Source organism: Drosophila sulfurigaster, chromosome X (assembly GCF_023558435.1).
Source record: "Drosophila sulfurigaster albostrigata strain 15112-1811.04 chromosome X, ASM2355843v2, whole genome shotgun sequence".
In the NCBI taxonomy this organism is placed as follows: Eukaryota; Metazoa; Arthropoda; class Insecta; order Diptera; family Drosophilidae; genus Drosophila; species Drosophila sulfurigaster.
In genome coordinates this window covers 14,693,562-14,721,359 of record NC_084885.1, presented here as the reverse complement: position 1 = coordinate 14,721,359, position 27,798 = coordinate 14,693,562, and the positions used below count along the sequence as shown (strand labels likewise).

The 27,798-nt window shown below is 39.1% G+C and overlaps 1 protein-coding gene and 1 long non-coding RNA gene across 4 annotated transcripts in view; one reads left to right on the top strand and one right to left on the bottom strand.

Moving 5' to 3' along the window:
- Nucleotides 1–418: 418 nt before the first annotated feature.
- Nucleotides 419–27,143, bottom strand: LOC133849301 (UNC93-like protein). 2 transcript variants are annotated; one of them, XM_062285289.1, is made up of 6 exons: nt 25,927–27,143; nt 9,253–9,458; nt 3,771–3,905; nt 3,263–3,668; nt 1,999–2,855; nt 419–1,927 (listed from the first exon to the last, which is right to left on the bottom strand). In XM_062285289.1, the coding sequence occupies exons 2-6, from the start codon at nt 9,298–9,300 to the stop codon at nt 1,760–1,762; spliced, it is 1,614 nt and encodes a 537-aa protein (XP_062141273.1). In that variant the 5' UTR covers nt 9,301–9,458; nt 25,927–27,143; the 3' UTR covers nt 419–1,759. The 2 variants fall into 2 exon arrangements, with proteins under 2 accessions (XP_062141273.1, XP_062141275.1); XM_062285291.1 differs by lacking the exon at nt 25,927–27,143 and adding an exon at nt 12,931–13,028.
- The window catches only part of LOC133849311 (uncharacterized), a 54,109-nt gene continuing 33,152 nt past the window's right edge, over nt 6,842–27,798 (top strand). For both annotated transcript variants that reach the window (XR_009895355.1, XR_009895354.1), the window contains exon 1: nt 6,842–7,027. This is a non-coding gene — a long non-coding RNA (uncharacterized LOC133849311). The remainder of the gene's footprint in view (nt 7,028–27,798) is intronic.

Sequence of the window (27,798 nt, the reverse complement as noted above, 5' to 3'; positions counted from 1 at the left end):
TAATTATATTTTGTTTTGTTTTGTTTTCTTTTGTTTTTCTTCTCATTTGTTTATGTTTTAAATAAAACGACAAAAATTTAAATGTATATATTGTGTCTTTGCAACATTATTAATTCACAATAATAATTAATAATCATTGCAAGCGAAAGGAATTTTTCTTTGCAGTTGTTGTTGTTGTTGTTGCTATTACTTTGTTCCAAAACACAAAACTCAAAAAATATTTTTCATTTGTTTTTTTTTTTTTTTTTTTTTTGTATGCAAAAAAAATGTAAATAAAAAAACAGGAAACAATAACTCACTTAAATTTAGTTTAAAACATAATACTGAGCAAAAAATGTATTTATCATTTTGCATGCTATATTTTTTGCTTTTGCATTTATCAAATTTGTTTTAATCGCTTGCCATCCTTCAATTCATATTCTTTTGTTTATCTTTTTTGTTTGTTTTCGACTGCTTAACATTAATTGTATTATTACATTTTTTTGTTTGTATTTAAGATTAAAGTTTTGCGGCCAGTTTGTTTTTTTTTAGTTTAGAAATTTGACTATTTTGTGACTCTGTGTGTGTGTTGTGTGTGTGCATTAACTTATGCATGTATGTGTGCGTGTGTGTTTGTGTGTTTCATTATCACGTTTGTTGTTGTTTTGTTTTTTGTTGTTTATGTTAGCAGCAACCAAGAGAAAAAATCAAAAAAAAAAAAATAGTTATACATATAGATTTAATGCTAATATTTAAAATAAAATAACAATTTATTAGGCATATTGACACACATACTGCTGCAGCATGTTGTCATTGTGTGCGTTGGTGTTGGTGCATCTTTCTCTCTCTCTCTCTTTCTGTCTGTCTCAGTGTATGCGTGTATGGGTGTGTGTGAGTGAGACTGTGTATGTGTGTGCGTGTACTTAGAGCTAGACTAACACACAATTGCTTGCAAATCACACTACATTAACTTAAAAGCGCCCTCTGTCGTCGCATTTCATCTCTCCTTGCAAACTATATACAAACTAAAGTTATGCAAAACACACACGCACACACTTAAACTGTACATAGACACACACACGCACACACACGCACACACACGTATACATATCTACACACACACGCACACACAAAGTGCTTGGTGCATTGTTAATTTGGCCATTTCGTTTTTTCTTCTTTTCTTTTTTTTTTAGGTTTGAAAATGGTTTTCCGTTTTTGTTTTGCTTTGTGTTTTCGGGGAGGGGGAATGTACTAAGTACTACGACAACTAGAAACGACAAGAAAAAAATAAAGTTCGTACGCGTCGCCGAAATTGGCCGACGACAAATCGAAATTGATGTGCGCCTGCGGCTATGCAACAGTTTCTTCTGCATGGGTGTGTGTGTGTGTGTGTGTGTGTTTCATTTTCATAATTTGTTACTTTTCTTACTCGCAAACTGTGCTTGTGCCTTATCTTCATCTTCAGCAAACTCTATGGACTATTTCGTCAGTTTTCGGCTTCGTATGTTAAAGCGCTGTTGTTGTTGTGTGTGTGCGTTAACAGTGTAATGTAAACTGTGTGCACTGCACTGTTAAGCGTTGCGACTGTTAACATGCTCAACAGTTAACAGTTAACGGTTAACAGCGATGGCGCAGCCGCAACGACGGCTACGGCGACGGCGACGGCAAAAAATTAAACAAAAAGAACGTACAACAATTAACAAAATACGGAGTGTAGTGGGGTTGTGTGTGTGTGTATGTTGTATAGGTTGGAGGGGGGTGGGGGAGCGGTTTGTAGTCATTACAGGCGCGTGACTACAATATCTTCTTCGAGATCATCGAGCTCATCGTCTGTCTCCTCGACGCCATCATTAAAGGCGGCATTGGCCTCCGCTGCCGCCGCAGCAGCAGCCGCCTCCTTCTCCTTCTCAGCTGCCTCCAATCGCTCCTGCTTCTTGATCTTGCGTTGCTGTAACGAGAGAATCGATAACGATAAGTACTGGAAGACTGGAAAATCGGATAACGGGCAATCGAACGTACCTTCTTTCTGTAGAGAATCTCAACGATGACGTAGCCAATGCAACCCAACGTCAGCACAGCCAACAGAATGTACAACTTCATGCGGGTGCAAAGCGTTGTGGCATATGCATAGGCGATCACAAAGCCAGCCGACTCCCACAGGCGATAGTTGGAGAAGGCAGCCTCCTTGTTGCGCCTGAAGAGCAGACCGTACAGACCGTTAATCTGCGTCTGCCAGACGGCATCACCGACACCCCACAGACCGGACATGGCGTAGAAGATGAGGGGATTGTCGGGATTGGGGCGCCAGAAGAGCTCCACGGAGATGAGGGTAAAGTGCACCACAGCGCCCAGCACAATGATGGGCAAGCGTCCAATGTACTTCATCACGGAGCCAAAGAGTATCGAGCAGAGAGCATTCACCACACCAAAGCAGATCATGACGAAGCCAATCTGATGCACACCCAAAGCACAGGCGACATAGGCCTGAGTGAAATCGGCACCAATGAACGCCTGTTCCATGCCAATGAATATGGTGATGGGGATGAGCAGCTGCAGATTGGGTTTCTTCATTTGGCGGAATGTGGCCGAGAGCAGCTGGAGGCCGGACAATTCGGCAGCGGAATTGGAACCCTTGCGGTTCTCACCGTAACGTTTCAGGGGATCGAGGAAGAAGGCAATGATGCAGACGGCTGCCACAATGCAGGACAAATAGATCATCGAGATTTCGAAGATCTCGTTCTCTGGCGGGCGTTCCAGATTGCCGTGACCGCCGTTGCCGGTGGTGCAGAAGTTGGCACCGCAATACATCAAATCATCCTCGCTGATGGTCGAGTTGGTGCCACTGCTGCCGCCACCATGTGCGCCGCTAGAAAGAACTGGAAAGCAGAGGATTATGATTAGTTAGAGGTTAAATGTGGAGGAGTAGCGGGGGAAGGGAGTAAGGGAGTAGAGGAGTAAGGGAGTTAGGGAGTGAGGGAGTAAGGAAAGTAATTGACTAAGGGAGTAAGAGAGTAAGGTAGTAAGGAAGTAAGGAAGGAGGGAGTAAGGGAGTAAGGAAGTAAAGTAAGGGAGTAAGGGAGTTAGGGAGTTAGGAAGTAAGGGAGTAAGGGAGTAAGGAAGTAAGGAAATAAGGGAGTAAGGAAATAAGGGAGTAAGGGAGTAAGGAAGTAAGGAAGTAAGGAAGTAAGGAAGTAAGGGAGTAAGGGAGTAAGGAAGTAAGGGAGTAAGGAAGTAAAGTAAGGGAGTAAGGGAGTTAGGAAGTAAGGGAGTAAGGGAGACTTACCCAAGCTGGAGATGAGATTGCCCCAGAGCTCAGCGGATTGCCAGGCCAGGAAGAAGAAGCCAAAGAATCGCACAATTATGGCATCCACAGCCTGTTCTGTTATCTTAGCATACACCTGCCCCACCTGTGTCAGATATGTGGCCTTCGATGCCCACATGGGCGCCGCACCCATACCCACCAAGATGCCCGCGGGCACCAAAGTGTAGAAGCGCGGAAACAGCTGGAAGGCAATGTACGGCGCATAGCAGAGCATACTGCAAACGAGCGTCCATTTAACCGTCAGCTTACGAATGATCAGCGTGGGCAGGAAGATGCAAGAGACAACCAGCGCCGCATAGATGGCACTCAGCGACACGGTGCCCAGGCCATCCTTGGCATTGATCGACGATTGTAGATTGGCAGTGCCCTACATTCAAAGAAAGAAAAACAATGAAAAAAGAGAGTTTTGTTTAGCTACAATCGAATCGAATCGAATCGAATCGAATTAATCGAGTGATCGATAACTCACCTGAAACGCGGTAAACTGCACCATAAACGCTATCGAGATGATCGAGATATTCTTTAAGATGCGCCATTTCTCGCCCGGATTCAGCACAACTTTCTCTCGCAGCGAGGCGGTGTCGGGCTCGAAACCAGCTTTTGGCTAAAAATAAAACCAGATAAACGTTGTGTTTGTTTCGTTAGTGATCACCGATCATCATCATCATCAAGTTTTCTGTGCTGTAGTCTGCACAGTGGCGTCGCACATTACATCTACCCAAATTCCAATTCCAATTCCCATTTCAATCTCAATAACCTGGCGTTATTTACAGCCTTGGCAAGTGGCTCTATAAAAACTGTCGAATTATATTCTCTAGGGGATTCACATATGATATCATATTCCACAACAAAAACCAAAAAAACAGCGAATAAAAACAAAAATTATATATAATACTTAACTTGCGAATTCCCCAATAATATTTCAAGTCTCAAGACGCAGTTAAATATCATCAGCAAAAAAGTCTTATTTAATAATCATCTAAAAATATCGCGTTGGGGGATCTTAAAAACGTTCTATTGAAAATGCACAAAAGCAAACTCTTGCAAATGCAAATTTCTCAAAAACAAAACTTCATTATTATTATTTCTAAAGATTTCTTCAATTTAATTTTCAAATTAATGAATTTAAAGCTATTTTTAAGTTGAAGTGTTTACTTAAAAAAATGCGCGTGCACTTCTAAGATCATGAACCTTTAAAATCAATATTACAGCAGCTTTTTTCAGTAATGATAAACCTCTTAATGTCAAGAGGAAAAACAGCAACAAATTGTTTTTGCGATGCAAGTAAAATTTATAAACTGCAGCTTAAAGATTGAAGATTAAAAGGAATTTCCGAAGATGTGTCTATGCAAAAAAGGAAATAAATCGAAGATTATCTGAGAGCTAATCTACGTTTGTTGAGTTGAGTTGAGGTAAATGATTAATTGAATTGTGCTTTATGATATCATATTGTATTTACAATAAGTACTTGCAAATAATTGTTGTTTGTTTTTCTAAAGAGTATTTAAGTTGGTTGGCTTTATTGATTTGCTTTTTCCATTGGATTGGACAGGCGGACGGACAAGGCGCATGGACAATGTTAATTAATTATGTATGTCTTGGCGCGTTTACGCTTTTAGTTTCTAAAATTAAAGGCGAGTGATTTGCTCGCGTTTTTTTTGTTTATATTACTTATTTTTTTTTACATTGCGCATGCGCGACGCGGCCTTAAAATGGTCATAAAAAATGCGCAAGGCACCTGCCAGCTAAAAAGTCTCAGAGCCTCACAGTTGGCGTGTTTGAGTGTACAGCTAACACAGCTGAAAACAAAAACAACAACAACAACAACAAAAGCAACAACTCTGGGCACAGTCGTAGAACTGGCCGAAAAAGCAGAAAAAAATAACAACAACTTTGAGCTGCGATTTTGCATGCGCTGTTCGCACCATTCAGAAGGTTACATGACCAGAGGGAGGCAGAGGAAGAGTGATAGCGAGAGGGACTGGGAGTGGGAGTGGGGGAGGGAGGCAGCGTGGTGCGGTAGTTGAGCCAACGCCAACGCAATTTACGTAAAGTTGTGTGTGTGTGTGTGTGTGTGTGTGTGTGTGAAACTGTAATTGGCATTTAACGGGGGCCGCAGTCGGTTTAGTTTTGAGTTTTTGGTGGCTCAGCTCAGCTCAGTGTCCCTCCCCTTCCCCCACCCATTACTTCCAGCACCAACAATAAGCGCGCACGCGGCGTTATGCAAGTCGTAAATCGATTATAGTTTTTTTGGTCTCTTTTTTTTTTTTGTTGTTTACAATATCGCGTATGTAGTTTAAATATTAGCGCATAATAGTTGCAGCTTGTTAAAGGTTCACACGCAGCGTGATTGTGAACTCTCCAAACTCTCCACGGTGGGTGGCTGAGCAAGCAGTGTGAGGAGCGTGTGGAGTGTGTGGAGCAGCAAAGTCGTTTTGTTTGTATGCAAATGAATTTTTTTTGGCAGCGAAGAAGTTCCCCCGACCTTATCAATACATATATATCGAAATACCAATTAAAAATGTTTAACAAATACGAACATTTAAAAAAAAAAAAACATAAAAAATACAAAAAAAAAGAATCTAATCGTATGCAAAATGCAATACAATACGAACTAAATGCGTCAATTCGTGGAACTGTAAAGTTGCTTTTATTATGTCTTCCCATTATTGTTATTATTATTGTTTGTTGTTTGTTATTCGATATTGTTGTAATTGTTGTTGTGCGCGCTTAACAAAACAAAAATTGCATTTAATTAGGTAGTAAAACCAAAAAAAAAAACAAGTTTTTGGACAAACCAAAGTTGTGAACACGATTGCTCATGATGTTTTTGTTGTTGTTGTTGCTGTTGTTGGCCACGTCAACAAGCGAATGCATTTGATGAAATATTACGCATACGCCGGAGTTGCCCAGTTTGCCAGCGCATCGCAAGTTTTCTAGAATCACGCACGTGCCTAAAATGTGTGGGCAGCGGCATCGAGTACTTTATCGTCTATTGCCATTATCAATTATCAGTTATCAGTTATCGATTATCGATGTCAATGCGCAAGCGCAAAATTGGCGAATGCCAATGAAACGGTTGATCTTCAATTTGTCGAAATGAAGTTAGTTGGACGACAATAACAATAACAAACAACGTGTGTGCAACTAGCTGACCGACTTAGCGGACAGAGACAGTGGGCGCAAGTAGCTGCCAAACTGCAATTGCAAGTTTATAAAAATAACATCGATAACTAATCGTACAGGCATTTGCATGTCATTGCGATGCAGCAACAACGTCAACGACAACAACAACAAGTTGTAATTGTAACCGTTGTTTTTGTTGTTTGTGTTTGTTTTTGTGTTTTGCTTTTGTCGTCGACGTCAATTCTCTTGGTTTCGTCTTTGTCGCGGCCTCACACACAGACACACACATATGTATGTATATATGGGCATTAACTAATGCAGCTCCGGCTGAGCGAAACAGCTGATGCCTGTAATGTACGGCAGGTGTCGCTGTTGGCGATTTCTAAGAAAATGCCTATCGACTAAACGTATCAACTGGCAGTGTGAGCGCGTGTGCGCATGTGTAAGTGTGTAAGTAATACAAATAACCATGCAAGTGTGAATGTGAGTGCAATAACAATAATTAGATGGCGTTGCCAGCAAGTGCGAAACATAAAATAGCATAAAACATTACAACAACATCAGCAGCAGCAGCAGCAGTCATAGCAGCAGCGGCGTCAGGTAAGAGCAGCAAAAGCAAAAGCCAAAGCCAAAAAAAAAAAAAATAAGAAAAAATGCCGCTGCAAACCAGTTACATGCTCTCTGACAGTGAGAAGCGCGTAGAGCGGCGCTGCTGGCGCACGAGATTTGCGTTGTTTTATTTTTAAACTCGGCACGTTTCGTGTTTGCCTTTTGGCTTTCAGTCTCTGTCCGTCGATCTGTCAGCCCGTCGTTCGTCGCCTTCGTTTTGCCTCGCCTCGTGTCTCTCGCTTGCTCTCGCCATCTTTTTTACATGTCTTTTGACTTTACATAAATTTGTATTTGTTATTGAGTTTGGTTATTTGTTGCCGTTCTCTGGTTTCTTAACTTTAATGTCGCTGCGGTTGTTGTTGTTTTTGGCGTTTTGAGTTTTGCGTTTTGTCGGTTGTCTCAACAAACAGAAACGGGTTTAACCATTGAGAACTCTCGGTACCAAGTGCTCTGCTGTTGTTGTTGTTGTTGCTGTTGTTGTCCACTGTACTTGGGAGCTGGCTGAATTGTTTGCACACATTGCTGATGTCGAGATGCTGATGCTGATGCTGTGTTGTTGGTTGCTTTGGGCCGTCGTTACGCTCTCATTATATATTGCCAATATTTATGATTATTATGAAACGCAATTAATTGTGCAATAACTCTGAACTCTGCTACAACTTGGCAAAAACAAAAAAGGAAAAAATCGACAATGGGCCAATTGGGCGCAAGACCTAATTTCCAATTTTCAATTCTCACTATTTCAACTTGCAATTTCCTTCAAGCAACCAACGCAAAAAAAAAAAACAAAAAAAAAACAAGACCAACAAACTCTCAGCTTCAATTAGGACAGGCTCATTTATTGCCCAGGCATACCATATATTACATATATATCGTATATATACAACAAACATATCTGCGTGTTTGCATGTTTTTTGTTTTTGTTTTGTTTTTTATATGTAGATACTTATCGAGTAGTCGCATTCGTATTTGTATTCGTATTCATATTCGTATTTAAGCGCTTTCTGCTGTCACATTTCTTTCTTTCTTTTTTTTTTTTTTGCGTGGGTTTTTGTGTTGAGCTGTTGTTTCTGTTTCTTGAGGTGAAATTTATTTCAAGTTGTTGTTGTTGTTGCTTTTTAGGAGTGCCCAACAGCACTTGAGAGCAGAGCAGCCCCAAATTGACCAACGAACAGAGCGACAACGACCAGCAAAGCAAAGCAAACGACAGCGATCATTCCAAATGAATGATGAATTCATAATCACAATCATCGGCAATCTCGTGATCATCACATTCATTTACATACATACTCGTATATATGTAAATTTCATGTGTGTTTCTCTCTCTCTCGCTTACAAGCATATAGAAATACACTTCCTTCATTTTTTGGGGGCACTTAATAAATAATGTGACGCGTGTCATTATAAAACTTTATCATCATCTTTTTGAAATACCCCGCATCCATAACGGATTGGAGAGGGAATAATGTTGTTTGTGGCGATGATAATAAAATATATATGTATGTATATACACATTCCCATTAAGAGCCTAGATGATCAATTTCATATGTGATGTGAGTACATTAAGAGTACCGGGTATTCGTTAGGTCGAATCCAGACTGTAAACTTTGCCGCCTTTCATACGTGTTTTTGTGTTGCGCTTGTCGCTCGAAGGCAAACCCGGAGTCATGTGTTATATCTGTATTATATCGAAGCCAGATTCCTAAGCCACTTGAAAGACAATGAACGGCGGGTTTAAAGCACACACACACACACACACACACTCGTAAACGCATGAATGAATCTAGCGAAAAAATATTACAAGTATTTTTCTTTTGTTTTATTCTAGTTATAGGAATTTACATACATATGTAGATCTAATATTCGACGCCTTCCTCACAACCCCAACATTGTTCTATGTGAACCAGTCTTCCAGTTGAGCGATTTTCATAAAACAACAACAACAGCAACACACTACGTATGAATATGGAAACAATATTGTTTAGTTTGTTGCAAACTTGTTTTCCGCGTGTAATTTGATACTCGGACTGCACATTATAATGTGTCTCAGCGACACGTAACTGACTAAACAATAGGTCAAGAAATGATTTGAATTTGAGAACTACTTCGTTTGCTCTACTGATTATGCACTACAACTATACTGATGTGTATGTGGATCATTCCTGGTTATTCCCCAAACACACACACACATAATGATGATAATATTAAAGACTTACCTTGTGAGGCTCATCGTTTTCAAAGCCGGCATTGGTAAAACCAGTCATTTTGCTGGCTTTTTGGTTGTTGTTAGTTTTTTGTACCACTCAACACGTTCTGTCTGCTGTCTTTTCTAGTTACTTGTTTGTCTGTGTGGGGAATTTTTGGGGGGAGAATTTTGCGGGGGCCCTCAGTCAATCTCCAATTGGACGATGTAAATGTTTTGCTGTAATGAGAAGAATGAAGAGAAATTGAAGTTGTTGAATAGCATTCCATTTGATCATGATTATAAAACAATCACACATTTTGTGTTTTTTGTTCTTTATTTTTTTTTAACTATTATTATTTTTATTTTGCAGTGTTACACAAAAGCCAAACTAAACGAAACTGTGAGTGATCGCGTATCACGTGTGTGTCTCCCGCGTATACGATCATTATTCAAATTGAAAACTTATTACAGCCACCATTGAGAGATGGGTAATAATAATAAAAAGTCGCGAGTTATACTATATATACTATTTTCTATATACATATATACGTATACGTATATGTATATGTATTAGCAAGCACATAGAGTTGACTGCTATACGATACTTATTTGCAATAAGTGCGCCATGCCATGTGTGTTATACTGTAGTCACAACAATGCCAATAACAATAACAATAACAATAATAATGCTAAGCATTATTATAATCAACAACAACAACAACAACAGCAGCGGGACGATAGCCAGATTTTCGTTATTGAAATTGCAGCCATAATAGTCGCAAATTTCGTTGGATTGGATGGGATTGGATTTGATTGGACACGATTGTAAGTACACGATAAATATTATATATTTTTAAGAAATTAAGAAAAACTCATAGAACTTAAAGAGGAAAGCTTGGTTTGGTAGTAACAACTTGAGCAGGAAGTGAGAGATTTGACTCTGAAATTTCTTATCTCTATATCCATGGTGACCATGGAGGACTTTGTCCGACTTTGTGTTAATTGATTGCAATTAGAGGTTGGCATGCAATGTGTAAGAATACGGGGGATAGAGATCTAGTGACCATGGAGGATTAAGCCAGCAATTAAAATCCATTATTAATATTTTCATGCATGAACATGATGACAATACGAACTCAATTTCCAGATATGAATTCTATATACATATATATATGCATGAGTACCGAGTCAATGTCTGTCCATATATAATATATTCCCATCATCTGGCTAACATTTAGCCATTGTTATATGTACTAACTCGTCGTCGTCGTCATATCGCTGTAATTAGTCGAGTTCAAGTTCATGTTTCCTGCTCATACATGTTTTGTTTGCTATTTGCTGTATTTTTTTTTTGCGCTGTTTACTATGTGGACAGACAGGTGGACGGACGGACGGACGGACAGACAGACGGATCCAATTAATTGCATATTAGTAGAGAGACTTCACAGCCAAGCCATGATTATTCACAGATCGCTTCAATGAAGCGATAAGTAAACGAGCTAGCAAAAAATTAGGTAAACATCATTCGCGATAATTCGCATAGAAATTCTAACAAGAAGAGAGAGGCATAAAAAAACAACAACAACAACAAAACTGTTCACAAATTAACATAATAACGCCCAGAGTTATTATGGCGGCAATAAATTAATATTTATATATGCTAAAAAAAAAATGGGCATAAAAGATGATTTGTTTTTGGTTTTTTTAGTTTTCCAAGCGTTTAGCATTAACATAGAAATGCAAGAAGTTTGGGAAGAAGGAGATGTTGTTCGCTTTTTGAAATGTCAACTTAGCTGTGTCTGTAATGTTGGTTACAGAGATTATAGATTTGTATGTGCCTTGGCCGCTCAGATCCCGCTACTCTGGCTGTTAATTGTCTCGGCTGTGGAAAACGTACAACTCTATTAAATATTATCAGACACGCACAGCGTACACAAAACACAGAGGAGTGGGCAAAAGGAAGAAGCGCTGTTAAGCGATAACATGCAGCTGTTAAACGTATGTTAACATGCGGATGTTAAAGGAAGTCTGTTAACATGCGGCTTTCAAAGGAAGTCTGTTCAGTGTGAGTGTTGGTTAACACTTACCGGACACGGATTTCGCTTTGTGCGAACGAAATCAACAAATCATTTTTCAAAAAAACAGGCTTAAGCATTATTAACGATACACAACAAAAAAAAAAAATAATAGAGAGGGAGAGCAGCCTAATGATAATGATCTCGATCGTGATGGCGATGACGTCATTAAGAGACGACGACTTGACGACCATTCCGAGTATTTTTCGGTGTTTGTTCGCTTCGCGTTGAGCACGTGTCGCAGCTCATAGACAATCGATATGCGATTGCGAGTAGATTGTTATTTCTGGTATTTAATTGCGGCTTTAGCGGTCGCCGATCTTTGCGGGGGTTTTTTTCTCTCCTCTTCTCTCTATCGATCATATTGCAATACTGAATTCTAGCTTGGCAGTTAAATAGCGTATTAATATGTCGGAGACTGCTGCAACAACTCCTCTGGATGGTTGCGATGTACACACGATGCCAAACGTATGTACATCGTGTACGTGTTCATACTATGTATAACTACATATGCGATCAAATATGATAAAAAAATGTTTCAATTGAATCGCAGAGCCAAAAATGGCGCAATTATTGGCAATTTTCTGCATTTTTGTTGTTATTATGATTGTTTTATTTACGTTACTTTTGGTTCGACACGCGCCACTCACAAACACACACACACAGTCAGCACAGCAATAATAATGTGCTTATTAATTATTCTAACAGAAAACGAGACGAAGACCGAACAAGAGTGACAGAGAGATAGAGAGAGATAGAGAGAGAGAGAGAGAGCGGGAGAGTTGCAACACTTGTTGCTCGGCTTTGCGGTTTGAGCCAGTTTACATTGCGTTGCCCAATTTGAAATTCGACAAATAAAAAACGCACAAGACACAAGAAATCGACAAAAAGATCGAGCATATATAGTAATCTGCATTATCCGTGTGCACACAATACAGATTGGGCCTTAAGTGGCTACGTTTTGGCATGTGCCACACACAAGTAAGAAAAAAAAAACGAAAAAACAACGCGACACAGAAAAAAAGTGTGTATCGTAAAAGCAAAACATTGACTGCCCTTTACAAGCGAATGAACGCGCTTCGATCTGCCTTTCAAAAATACAAAAACCAAAAAAAAAAAACATAAATGTGTAAAAAAAAAAAACTAAACAAAACACCAACTACAAATAGTTGAAAAACCCCGCCAGCCAGTTGACTCCCTTTGCTTTTTGCTTGCCTGGGGAGAGATAATGTATTAAAGCACCTCTTGAGGCATTTGAGGCCGCTTACGAAAGTGATGCATAACTATTGAATACGCTCTCGACTGGCTTAGCTGTGTAGAACGCGTTAGGCGTTTGCAATTGGTTAGAGTATTTGCTGGTTCATGTTTTTTCAGCATTTTTTTTTTTTTGGGCTTTTCCAATGTATTTGCATTTACCATTCATTCAAATTTGTCATGCGCTTTGTTTTTTTTGTAGTTTCTTCTCCTTCTTTTACAATTTTAGTTGTTGCTGTTTATTTTGTTTTGCATTTTGCTTGATTTCTATTTTTTTTTTTTTTGTATTTGTATTTGTTGAAGTCTTTTGCAATTTGGCGCCCAACGTGCGCGCATGTGTTTTTGTTTCTTTGTTTCACAACACTCACTCACTCACTCACTTTATATGAATTAAACGAGAAGACAAGTTTGCTGTTACAGTTATCCTTGCTCCCAGCTCCTGTCAACTGTGTTTCGTCCGTCGTCTTGGACTGATTGACTGATCGCAATGAAATGCCAAGAAACGGCGACAACGTGCGAATTTTAAACGAAAAGCACTTTCTAGCTAATTGGAGTGATTAGTGTGGCCAACTTCGCAGTCGCAGTCGACGTCGCAGTCGACGTCGAAGAGAGGGTAAGGTTATCTGTTTAACGTAGGCTTTATCTATTGAACGAGGATTGTCATTCGCTCTTTCTCTCTCTTTCTCTCTCTCGCGTTCGCTAGAATAATCGGAAACTCTTATGAGACGGTCGTGTGCCGGCTATATGAATAAACGTTAGCTCAGCTAGCTGGCTGGGTTGGTGAGCTGCTGCTTTTGAGTTAGATAAGATTGTTGGGCGTACGGTCTTGAAGACCGTAAGTATCTAATGGCTATTTTGTTGTCACTGTGCGGTAGCACAATTGCCGGTCATAAATTCTAATTAATAAACACAAACGCGCTGTGAAACCATAAACAAATCTCAGCACAAAACTTCAAATAAAATATTATATACATATATGTGTATGTAATCACGTATGTGTTTGGCAAAATTCCCGAGTGTAAAGCGTCAACATCACAGCTCATCTGACTTGGACTTGTCTTGAAAGAAAAACCTTATCATCGCCCCTATCGTCGTCTATCGGCTTTATCACAAACTTGCTGCGCGCTTGGACAGTCCCCCCAAACGTTATTAGCGCGTGATTATGCGCTGTGATTTGTCGCAGATCATAAATTATTGTGATTAATTTCCCCCGTTGATGACGATGATTGGGCGCAAGTTATTTGGAAGTCAGGTGGACAAATCGCCCCAAAGCTTGTGATTTTTGGTGTGTGTTTTATTATCGATACCGTGCTACGATATTGTTTGGTTTCCATTTCATTTTAATTGCCCCCACTTGCTGAATGACTAAATCTATTGTGGCGTGCAAATGGTCGCCACTTGACAGCTCAAGTGTCTTACTCAGGAAGCCACGAATAGCAGACGATTGATAGATCGATAGATAGATATACATAAGAGGGCACAAAATGGATCAGGTTACGTTTGTGATTGAAATCAAAACTCGCCACTCGTTGCTAATTAACGAGTGCGCAGCTAACGAGTAGATGAAGTGGAAGCCACTTAAGCAAATTAATATTGCACTTCCTTGCCACGCACACGCACTCGTTGCAAACTAACGAATAGCTGCTCATTTGATTTGGCAACCCTGCGGCCTCGTTACTCGTTACTTTTTGTGTATGTGTGCCTAAAACAACAAACGAGCAAAATCAAGAGAAACACTCACTTTTTTCACAATAAAGTGGCACTTTAGCCATTCAAGTGCTCTTACACTTAATGAAAGCAAACCAAACAGACTTTGCCAGTGTGTTTGATTGTCTTTTGAGAGCTGGCAACTCTGCGGTGTTGACACGTTACATACACGTCAAGAATCAGATAATGGAACAAAAGAAAACGAATAAAGAAATATATATGGTACAACAACAAAAATAAGCAACATTTGAATCAATAAAGCGGCAGACTTGAGACACTTGAGACACAGCGACACATACACTCAAAGTGTGTGTAAGTTAATGTAGCAGTTTTAATTTTGGCAATTATTTGCATAGGTTGGCAACCCTGCCTGCCCGCTGCAACAATTGTGTCAATACGCGGATAAGTTGAAGGGTAAGCTCAGCGCTCTTGACACGTGTATTGTGCGGTACAACAACAACAACAACAACTACAACTACAACTACAGTTGTTGACAACAACAACAGTGTTGTCAGTGTTGTCAGTCATTCATCTGACGCTCAAGTGGACTAGAAAGATGAGTGCCAACACGGTGCGGGGCAACAACCCTACAGTTGAAGAGAGCTGAAGATTGATAGCTAGAGAGGCGACTTTGCTTTGCGGCTGTGACCTAGTTAAATGCCAATTGAAGAAATGGCATTGAAATCGGCATCGTGAGTGTTGCAAAACGCCAATGGAGAAATTGTATTTAAAAGCAAGTGTTGCAAAACGGTAAATACAGAGTTGACATTGAAATCGACTGAGTTAATGAAATAGCATTGAAATCAGCATTGTCAGTGTTGTAAAACGGCAATTGAATCACTGGCATTGATAGGCCAGTGTTGCAAAACGCTAAATGAAAAAGAATGAGTTGCCAAAAGTCACTTGAAGAAATAGCAATGAAATCAGCATCGTCAGTGTTGCAGAACGACAATTGAATAAATTGCGACAGTGTTGCAAAATGGTAAATGAACAACGGGCATTGAAATCGACCAAGATGCAGAAATTCAAATGAAGAAATGACATTGGAATCGACAATATTGCAAAATGTCACATAAAGACTTCAGATCACCAGTGTTGCAAAACGTCAATTGCTGCTAATCGTTTGATTTAATAAAGCGACTTAAACTTATCAAGCACATTACATGGGAGGAACACATTGTTCAGACTTGAAGTAGATAACGCTGAAGAGGTTTTTCGTTCGATATGATTAAGTAAGAAAGAATTAAGTGATTTTGAGAAATGGAAATTACGAGAGCACAAGTGCGACGTAATTATCGATTAGTGATAATCGAATAATTACTTCAAATCAAGCAAACACGATTAACTCGACTAATGAAGTGCAACAGCAGTGGGAATAATGACTCAGTCAGTCAGTCAGTTAGTCAGTCATTCAATTGTCGGCTTGGTGAACTTGAACCCCTTTACCAACCAACCAAAACCAAAAACCATCTAAAGGGAGCATTAACTGTAAGTGTACCTATAAATAGCAGCGATTCAGCCCCATTCAGAGGGCATTACCAGCAGCTGTTGAACACAAAAAGATAAAACTCATACTCATATTCAACCCATAGTGCCACCTGTGCACTGCACATTTTTATCGAGTTTTCTATATAGTATTTATGTAGATTTTTGTGTGCCATATTGTGTTCAAATTCAATAGATGCGTACAACTCTTGATCGAACCATTTTTTTTCGTTCAGTCTTTCAGTCTTGTATTTTTTCTGCGAGTCGCGTGTATTGCGCCTTCCTTCATCTAACACACTGTCTCTCTCTCTCTCTCTTTCTATCACAATCCTGCCTTCTCACTCTGTCGATGGTGAAGTGAAGTGGACTTCAGTACTGGTTTTTTTGTTGTGTCCAGGTATTTTTCGACTATTTTTAGCCAACATTTTTAGCTGCTGATTTCATTTCATTAAGCGCGATACTTCAAAAATTTGCTTCGCTTTAGCCTCTTGTTATTGTCATTGTTGTTGTTTGCTGTTTGCTGGCATATTTTATTATTGAATTGAATATGTTTTTTTTTTTGTATTGTATTTTTTGAGTTTGATTTTTAATTAAAACGACAAGCAGCAGCAACAATTTCCATAATCAATAAGGCGCCGACAATATTACGTATACGCATCAATGTTTACTCATCTAATTGACTCCCAATTTATCCTGCCAAGTGTGTGTGCGAGTGTGTGCGAGGTATCTGCTAGTCGAGACAGTCACTAATATGCACTGCATTGATAGTGCAATCAACAAAGTTGCAGCCTTATTTACAGCGTCACTTTGTCTGATAATTATTGCAGTTTAATTAAAATGGCACACGCAAAGTTCTCGCAGCAGTTATTCAATGAAATTATATAAAATGCAATATTTTATTGTTATTCTTGTTGAAGAAGATTTTGCAAGCGTTGAAATTTAAAAGGGGGCTAATATATTTAAGCGTTTTGTGAAATTCCGCTGAAATGCTCGCCTGATCTTTGTGCCCCCGAAAATGAGTTGTAGAAACAAAAAAAAAAAAAAGAAATCAAAGCTAAATAGCCGATCGTAAATCTAAGCAGTTATGTGAGTTAGTCGCGTATAAACTTATCAGAGTGTGCGAGTGAGAATTTGCCAACGATAAGAACGATTTACAGTTGCTTTCTGCTGACTCGTTTGCAGTTGCGCTGCTTTTGATAATCTTTATAGCAGGAGCCAAGTCAATCAATTTAAATTTGATTAAGCTGTGATTTTGATTTCGCTGCTGTGTTTTATATATGTTCATTTATATATATGGCCAGGGATTATAATCGGTTCGCACACAGACACACAAACACACACACACACACACACACACTCTCTCTGTTGTAGTTTATGGCTTGAAAGTCACGCGAAGCACTCGAAGAACGAGGACGGAAATTGGCAACAGGCTGGAAAAGCCAGAGAGACAGTCAAGTAATGTTTGCATGCCACACACACACACTCACACACACACTAACGTATGTTTGTGATAAAATAAATAAATAAAAAATAATACGTTAATAAAAACAAAATCATTGTTATTAATACGATTATTGTGTGCACAGTTGCGTGTTAATTTTCTGTGATTTTCGCTGTTATTTTATTATTTTTGTGTGCTGCTTTGCTGCTTTGCTGCCTGTTTGTTGTATTTGTTGCTCTTTTCAATTTACCCAGCACAATGCAAATGGCTCACATCCAAAGTGCCGCCCGCCATGACTCCCCTCCCCCTCTTCCCGCCCCCCTCTGTATAACCCCTTTCCCGCTGCTCCGTAACTGTCAATTTCCTCAGTACTCCCACGAAATCTCAACGATCAGCGGCAAAAAAAATTGGAAAACAAAAAAACTAAACACAAATTTTCAATGGCGATGTGTGTAGATTAACTATTATTAGAGTTGTGTGTGTGTGTGTGTGTGTGTGTGTGTGTGTGTGTGTGTGTGTGTGTGTGTGTGTCACAGTCAGATTCATTGACGTCCCTCAAAAACGTTGTCGCAGCTTGTTCACTTTGCAGCCAAGCGAATGGCCAATGGCCAAAAAATCTATTTATGGCGCAAATTGTCGCATTTGCAGCCAATGGGCCAAAAGCCTAATAATTAACTACAACTAGATGCCAAACAGCAACAACAACAGCAACAACAACAACAATGGCAAATTAATGCTAATAATTAAACAACAACGACAAGCAATTATTTTTGCTTCCTTTTTTTGGTCTTTTGTTTTTCGCCCAAAGCCAAGTTCGAATTGACAATTGTCAATTGTTATTAACTAATTGCGTATAATAATAATTACTGCCCTAGCGTTGTGTTTTTGGTTTTTGTCTTCGCCCGAGTTCAGTCAACTCTCTTTGCAGAGAGTTTAATAATCGAGTAGTTTGATTTGTTATATCTGTAGTGCATTATTCGATTTGAACTTGACTGCTAAATTTACAACACTTTCTCGCTTGTGAAATTGTTGTTGTTGCCAAAAAGAAAACATAATAATATTATATGTTAATGTTGTTATTAGGCACGTCGTCCAATGATTTTTATCAACAAGGCATCAACAACAAATATATACGAAAAGTGCTTGGCACAAAGCCAGCGAAGAGATCGACGATCCAAGTACTCGCAATATTCTAGGGCAAGTTTCTGTTTCGGTTTCTGTTTCTGTTTCTGTTTGTTGCGCATACGCGCTGTGGGCACACACACAAAAATGCAAGCAAACAACAAATGAAAGGAATGCACAAGAAAGTAGGAAGAAGGAAGACACGAGAAGATGGTAAATAAGGGGGAGGAAAAGAAATGAAAAAAAAAAACAAAACAACAAGAAGAAATTTATTCTCGCACATGCTACACAAACCTCTTGGCGAAAATATCACACATACGCACCGGGTGCAAGTGCAAATGTTGCTGTCGCGATTTGCTGTTGCTGTTGCTATTGCTGTGGTCAGTCACCGATGCTGCTGCTGAGATGCGTCTTGGCCAACTGCTTCCCACAGCGCAAACTAAACGAATGAATTTTGTTTTTGTTGCACTTCTATCTATCTATCTATCTATGACTGTCTGTCTGACTGTCTCTCTAACTATGTGTGTGTGTGTGTGTCTGAGTGTCTGACTGTGTGTGTTTTTGCTGTTGTACTGTTGCCAGAGCGCGACTGCGACCGCCATCGCGGCCGCGGCCGAGACCGAGACCGAGACCTTCGTCGCCGATTAGAATGCAATTAGTGGCAACAGCAGCAACATCAACAACAGCAACCAGAACAACAACAGCAACAACGACAACTGCAATTGCAGCAACAACAACAACAACAACAGTTAATAATAACTAAACTCCAACAAAGTTCTAAGCAAACAAACAAAAAACTAAACATTGCATTGAGTTCAATTTCAATTCAATTTCAATTTGTGCTGCAAAAATTCGCTGCGAAACAATTTGTTAATACTTTTTTTTTTTTCTAATTTTTACTTAGTTTTATTTACGTTGTAAGCTGTCGCTGTTGTTGTCGTCGTCGTCGTCGTCGTCGTCGTCGTCGCCGTTTTTATCTCTCATAATAACTTCCGCTTTTGGCGGACAGATTTAAGTTAGATTTCTTATATAGTATACGTTTTTTTTTTGTTTTAGTTACTGTTTTTTTTTTTTATTGCCGCGGTTTATTTCAACAGCAATCGTAAGAATAGTAATTACTTATACAAGTATAGCATATTATTTATGAGAAATGAGGGAAAAACAGCGACATCAAGTGCGGCCCCATGTTTTATAATTATTATTTTAGCCTCCGTTTTCTTTGCTTAGCCCAGTTTTTGTTTTATTTCTTCTTCTCTATTTATCTTTGCTGTCTACGTCTACGTTTTCGTTTTCGTTTGTTGTTTTTGTTTTTGTTTTTGCTGCCTTCTTTTTATTTTCGCCCATTTTGTCGATTAGCCGCCGCCGCCCAAGGTTTTACACTTCATTTGACTTTCGGAAGGCGTTTTTTTTTCGCTCTTCTACTTTTTGTTTTTTGCTTTTTTTTGGCCAAAAAATTGTTCAGCTTTTGGGTCTTGTTTGCCCAGTTGGCATTAAGAATGATTCTCTTTTGGCTTTTGATATTTTTGTGCTTTTTTTTTTTGTTGGGAATCTGCTTGATAAGTAGCCGACGTGGGTTCTTTGGAGTGATTATGGCAAGAGCTCAGAGCTCAGATCTCCGAGCTCTTGCAAATTGCCTTGTCATTAAAGGCGACAGGTGTTTGTGTGCGTCGCACCTATCCGGGATTTGATCACATTATTATTATTATTATTATTATTATTATTATTTTGAAGAGTGGCGTTTCTACGTCGTATAAATCAAAATGCTGCGCGTTCTTAGCTCGGATCATTAAGTGTTTGTCCAACGAGGCAAAAAAAAAAAAAAAACGAAGCAAACACAGCTTCAATTTCAATTGTTGTGTTGTGCGATTTCTTTTCTTTTGCTTTTGTTGTTGTGTATTTTTAGCCATGCTTGTTTGTGCCCTCTCATTGGCGTCTCATTTGTAAAAACTGTCAATCCAATGATGCTAATGAGGCAACAACGATATGGCGTCCCCTTCTCCCCTCCTTTCCTCACCCCTTTTCCCTTTTACTCGCTTCTTGGCTCTTTAGGTTGTCCGGTTGTGTGTGGCTGGGAAAGGCCAACAAAATTGTTTAAATCACTTGTCAATCAAAGCAATAAGTACCGCAGAAATAATACAAATCATAGATGTAAAGCTAGTTAACTGTTTTTCTTACTATCGATAATAATCGAGAACTTTAGAAATTGATGAAGAGTTCAAGTAAACTTTTATTTAATTTATTTCTTATATTATGTGTCAATCAAAGAAATGGGAACCACAAAAATCATAGAAGTAAAGCTACTTAACTATTTGTCTTACTATCGATAACAATCGATAACATGTTCTTATTGATTATGCGTATTCAAGAGTTCTAATCAAGTTTTATTTAATCTATTTGTTATATCAATTGTCAATCAAATAAATAAGTGTCACAAAAATCATAAAAATAAAGCTAGAGTTATTTATTAACATTACCATCGACAGCAATCGAATATATAATATGTATTTATTAATTATGCTTGCCCAATTCAAATTCACACCTATTTTTGGCAAAGTACTTTCGTGATCTGTTCATCATGTTTATTGAATTTAGAGCACTCGAAATTGTCAGTTGGCATGACTCAGGATTCGTGTCGCATTATCATGCGAATCAAGCAAACATAAGAAGTCTGAGAATATATTATAAATAAACAGTTGACACGCAGAATTTGCTAGTTTTCTCTATCTGTATCTGTATCTGTATCTTCAAGTGTAACTGTATCTGTTAGCTATAGTTCGTCTGTTGTGAAATCGCTAAATCTTATCGGAGGAGCTGCGTTTTTTTTGTGGGTACAATATGATCTGGTGGCTGGCGGCTCATCAACGTGGCAAGTTGGCAACTTTGGACAGAGAGTCATGAGAGGTTCTTCGTCATCGTCTCTCGCTCTCGCTTATCAGCAATTATTTGGCTATAAATAACAATAAACGTTTGGCCATAAATGCGTTTCTTGTTGATGTTGCTGTTGTTGCTTTATCAAGAACATCAACAACATCATCATCACACCGAGAGCAGCCACAAACAAACAAAAGCAAACGCAAAAGATCATCATCATCGTCATCGTCATCGTCGCGTCGCGTCGTCAAGTGAAAGCCAAACAAAGTCCAAGTTTTTCCCATGGAAATTTACCAAGCTGCGTTTTTCCGCTCGTGCCTTGAAACAGCCCCAAAAAAAAAAACGAAAAATCGAAAAACGAAAAACGAAAAATCGAAAACAAAAACATTCTAAGGTCGTCGCATTTTAAACTTTTGCCTTTTTATTATTATTAATATTCATTTCGTTTACAGCGAAAGAAAAACGAAAAACGAAAAAGCGAAATACAAAATGAAAACAAGTTTGCGATCAGGGCTGCTGTTGTTGGATGTGTTTTATTGTTGTAGTGTTGCTCTTGTTGCTGTTGCTGTTGTTGGATTCGATTTGTATTTTTTTTTTGGTGGCTTATGCAATCTTAACATGGCTGCAATGTTGTTTAGTGTACACACTAAACAACAGCTTTATTTTGTTGATTATTTTTGTTTTCTGCCTGTGTGTAGAATGATTCATACGAAATCAAGGTTTCCAACTTGCACTTGCACTCTCTACACAACAACAACAACAACAAGAAATTTCTCAGAGGAACCTGCTCATCATTAGTGCTGTTTTTTTTTTCCATCTTTTTGGTTGGTCTGATTATCGAGCTGATCAGCCATCAATTTTAGACATGCAAATTGAGTGTCTGTATGATTTCTTTTTCTCTCTTTGTTTTTTGTTAAAAATATGCAAGACGATGTGTCTATCTATTGTTCATGTTCCACTCGAGTTGAGTTGATCATCAATAGCAACAGCAACAGCAACATCAACATCAACATGATTTTCAAGGCGTGTTTTTGCTGCGGCGACCATATCGGCAACTTTTCGACTCTTAATGAAGTGATAACACATAGCATAACAAAAGAAGTCGACAGCAGAAAAAGTCTGCCGGGTCGCTCCAGTTTGTTGGTGTTGTTGGCTCTTGTTGCTCTTGTTGCTTGTTAATTTCAAGTGCACATAAATTATTTGCAAATTGTATTAACGGGCGTGTCCAAATATTTGTGCGCTTGTTTGGCACCTGCCGTACCACACAAGACAAGACAACACGCAGAGACCAACGCACATGGGGCGTATGAGTAATAAAGTCAATCTGCCAACTGCTCATCACCAGCAGCCAAGCAGGGAGGGGGAGGCGACTTGTGCAAACGATCGCTGTGATAAAAAACACACAACAACCGAGACGAGAGAGACACTGAAATTATTATCAACATTTTACAACAGCAAAAAAAAAAACGAAAAAAAAAACACGTCATCTGCAGCGAGATTTGTGGAAAGGAGCGCAGTCAAGAAATTGCGCAAAATGTGCACGAAAAAACATTAATAACAAACAGGCAAACAGCAAACAATAAAAGCAACAAAACCTTATTACAGACGAAAAGGGCGAAAGTTTTTTGTGAGGCGAGAAATCAAAGGAAGCGGCAACAAAAAACACAACAACAACAAAAACAACTACAAAAATGGGAATGCATCGAAAACGGGCTGCGACTTATGTAAAAACTGAATGCATAAGTAAATGCATGCCATATAATAAATTATATGAATAACCATATAATTAAAGCGCACACTGCCAAAAAAAAAAAAAAAAAATGTGGAAAATAATCTAAATATTAATTAAACACTTTAAATAGCAAAATATATAGGAGAAAAATCCGAATTTAATAGTTGACGCGGCATCTCTGGCAGTCGAGCATGCTCAATTGCTCAATTGCCCAACAGCACAGCGTTACACAACACTGCAAATTCTGCAACGCCTCATTTGAAGCCGTGTCAAAGGTTTGCGATCGCCATTTCCACAGAAAATTTAAACTGTTTTCCTAAAAACATAATTTAATATTTGACTCAGCGCCTCTGGCAGTCGAGCACGCTCAATTGCCAACAGCACAGCGTTACACAACACTGCAAATTCTTTGAAGCTGTGTCAAAGGCTTGCGATCGGTATTTCTAGACTAAATTGAAACTGTTTTCCAAAATATAAAGGAGAAATTATAGTTTAAGAGTTGACACGGCGCATCAAGCAGTCGAGCACGCTCAATTGCCAAAATCACGCCGTTACACAACACTGCAAATTGTTTGAAGCCATGTCAAAGGCTTGTGATCGCTATTTTCAGAGTAAATTGAAACTGTTTTCTTCTTTCTATTATTTATTAGCAAAATAATTGCAAAAAAATATATAATTAAAATTTAAGAATTTATGTGACAGAATGTGTCAGCGATGCACAAATTATGGCCGCAAAATGAAATAAATATAGAAAATATTATAAGTAGTAAAACTTATGAAAAGTGTGATGGAAAATGGGTCAAAATAAAAAATATAGAAACTGGCAATAAAAAGGGAATATCATATAATTTGTGCAATTAATAAATTGAAATACTAATCGAATAATTGCCTGTTATTTAATGAACTGCATTTTTGCAATAAATTAACAAATATTTGCGTTTGCAACTAGCACGCAAATTAGTAATAAAAATTAAAAAACTTAAACTGAAACTGAAACTACTCTCGAGGCATTTTATTGAATATTATGTGACATGGCAATAAACTGATCTAATAACGATTTAATGGGCCATAACTCGCCAAAAAAAAAAAAAAAAACAAAACGAATACGAGTATAAGAGTTATATAAGGCTTGAGGCATAAGGAACCTGAGATCGCGTATTCGCATTAATTTGTGCGATTTGTTCTGACTGTGTCGAGAACAAATGATGAAACGAGAGTTATTCAAATTGTGGAAATTAGTTAACTGATTTTAATGCCATGCCAGTTCCTACTACAAAATAGTATTATGATTATTTATGAACGAAATCAGCACCAACAACAACAACAACAGCAAAGTGCATTGTAGAATGTTTGCTGTTTAGTATCTTCGCATTGTATCTGAGTATCTGAGTATCTGTATCTGTATCTGTGTTTGGCGATTTTACGGAAGTACATTGATTTTCCACTCAAGTGGGCACTTGACTTGCCTCTTGCCTCCTGCCTCTTCCCCCTGTCTCTGTCTCTGTCTCTGTCTCTGTCTACGTCTTTATCGCTATCGTCGCCATTCAAGTAGAAATCATTTTCTCACCTTTTTGTCGCTCTCCAAAAAATGCTAATTAATTTTTTGTTTGTTTGTTATTGTTGCTGTTGTAACTACATTTAATTAGAACTTTGCGCATTTTTTGTTGTTGTTGTTGTTGTTGCTTTTGTGATTTGTTATCGTTACAGCATTTATGCAAATTGTCTTGGAAGTGGATAATTTGCAGCGGCGGAAATCCGTTTTGTAACTTAAATTATATTGGAGTTATTCAAAAGATTGAAACTGAAATTGAAACTGAAACTGAAACTGTTCAAGTGTGTGGAACGTCGTCATCAGTGAAAGTTTTCTATGCTGATTTGCTAGGAGTGCAAAAAAAACTAGTGAGAGAGAGAGAGAGGGGGGAGAGGGGAGGTGGAGGTGGTCGCTGGGCGGTGGCTGGGCATTGAAAAGCGGCGCATGTGCGTTGATCGCTTAAATAACGAGACACCTCATGCAGTGCGCATGCCAAACGTATCCATCAGATACGAGCGACGTTCGTCACATGGCCACATTTGGTATTGATGGAAGGGAGGGGCTGATGGGGGAGGAGAAGGCAATCGGTAGTCTGTCTTCGTTTGCGTCTGCTTCTGCGTCTGCGTCTCTGTCGTTTTGTTAATTGCAAAACAATTAAAGTCTCCGCACACACACACACTCACTTTTGTTTGTCTTATATATATGTATATATATATATTTTTTGTTTCTTAACCGACACTAGCCTGCCAAAACCGGCATCGATAGCCCAACACACAACATCTTCTTGTCAATTTGCTGCAACGCTCTTTTGAGTCACAGAAAAAAACTTAAAAAATACAAATCATCAATATTTATTTACTCTTGTTTTTTTTCTTTTTTTTTTCTTGTTGAGTTAGGCAATGCCTCGAACTTATTTATTTATTTATCGTTTTTCATTTTTTTTTATTTTACGAGCTTAGCTCACTGCACATTGAGAGCGACAGAGAGAGAGAGAGAGAGAGCGAGTGCGAGTGGGAAAGGGAAAGAGAACGAAACCTTTACAGCTGTTGTCCGAGCTTTGAGGGGGTTTTTCGTTTTGTCGTTTTTCTATTTTCTTGTCGTTTTTTTTATTTTTTTTTCGTCTTTTTCTTTCGTGTTTTACTGTTTTCATTAGAACTGTTTGATAATAGTATACTTGTGTTGGCTCAGAGACGCGTTATTTATGGTTTCTGTTACTAAAACACACTGTGCACATTGCACATTGCAATATTTGTTTATTATTGTTATTTCTGTGTGTGCTTGGTTTCACTTGCACTGTCGCTGCTGCGATGCTACGATGCTACGATAATAGTGCCACTCTTATACGCAGCGAGTGCACCGTATTCTTATACTGGCTAGCTGCCATTATCTCTACTCTCTGCTCTCTGCTCTGCTAATCCTTCGATAGACAAATGCTCTTGGTCTTATACATTACAACAATTTCATAGTTTTGTGCAATATTTACTTACCGTGATCACAACTCTTATACGCAAAGAGAGCCAGCTAGTTACTTCAGATTTCGTATTTATGTCTGTCTGTCTGTGTCTGTGTATGTGTGTGTGAAAAGCTCAAACAGGATGCGCCGCTTTGTAAAAAAAACACTTCCGTCTCGATTGGCTTTTTGATTGTTGTTTTAAATTGTTTACGATATTATTTTGTTCGTTACAAATTTATTTCTTTGATTTAAATTTTTAATTGTTTTTGCTTTATTTTTGTTGCTGAATTTTTGTACTTGCAGTTGAAAGTTATGTAATTGCGGCGATCAAACGACGATAAAAAAAAACTGTTCTTAATTTACAGGAAGCGAGGCTCGGGTTTGGCGGGGGCGAGTAGCTTACATTTCCGTTTAATTTCCAATTTGTGGAATCAAAAAAAAATATATAGAGTCTTATTTTGTATTTATTGTGCAGGTCGCGTTTAATTCAAATCAAATTAAAGGAAAAAAAAAACCGCAAAAAAAATATGTTCGTTGAAAAAATGTTAAAGTTTTAGCACACAGAATATTTGTGTAGTTGGTTTTATTGTTTCATTCAAAAATTTGTAATATTTGATTATTATTTTGTGTTTTTGGAATTTTTCAATTATTTATTTTTTATGTTTTTTTTTTGGTTTGTTGGTAACAAAAAACACGACCAACTCGAAAACGCACTAAAACGGTATTAAAAGCCGAGACTAAAATTAACTTTGCAAGTAATTTACAATGCGAGTGAAGCGGCGCGCGAGCCAAACACGAAGGCAGAGCGACGACACGAACTCAAAGCCGAATGCGACCCGAGAGAGTTTGCCAGACTGAGCGACAGAGAGAGAGAGTTACGAACGAACGAGCGAATTCGATTCGTTTTTTTTTTCGCGCACTCGTGTCTTTGGAGTTCACTTCACTTTTGCACTTGTTGCCTTTGCGGGGGCGCTGAAGCTGAAGCTGGAGAGAAGTTGCTGCGGCTGCTGCTGCTGCTGCGACGTCAACGTCGGCGACTGATGGAAATTTGCGAGATGCGAGATGCGGCCAGATAACTGACACTCTGCTGACAACAACGGGCCCAAAACAGCTGCTCGTTATCGTAGATCGTTGATCGCTGCGGCTGATCGTCGTCACTGTGTGTGTGTGTGAGTGTAGAGCGTGTTTTTTTTTTCTTTCTGTCTGTCTGTGGAGAGACGGCAGCTGTTGTTGGCGTTCGGCTTGGGAATGATGTTGGCTTAAAGCCAGCCGCTACGTAATATACGCTCAGATCCTGTTTGCACGCCGTCGGCGTCGACTGCGCTGTCGGCGTTGACGCCGGCGAGTGTTCGAGTGTTCGAGAGTGAGAGCGGGAGAGCGAACAAGCTGCGGTTCGCAAGCTGTGCGCTAGCTCTGGCCTACGTCTTGTGTGGGTGAGCGTCGACGTCGACGGCGGCAACGGCAGCGACAGCGCAGCATCGGTTGCCGCTTCGAACTCGCTTCAAACTTGCTCGATGCTTGGTCTTGGTTCGAAGCGGGTGTTGTGAGGTGGCGAGGGGGGGTGGAGTTTTGGAAGCTCAGCCAATCACACGAGCGGCGCTTTTCAACTTTCATTAGAAATTGTGTCTGAGCCACGCCTCCCTTTGTAAGCGCGACTGCGCAACTGTGTGCGTGTGTGTGTGTAAGCTCCTTGCTCAATCTCTATCTGCAATCTGTGTGTGTGTGTGTGTGTGTGCAGTTGGCAGCGACGTCGCCGTTGTCGTTTAGCGTCTCTTAATACAATAATTGATAATAATTGCTGTTAATGAAAAATCATTTGCATGCTGCGATTGATAACTCACCAGCATTTCCTCCCTCCCCTTCCCCCTCCCCATCTCTTTCGCCTCGTTCTCTACGCTTTTATGTG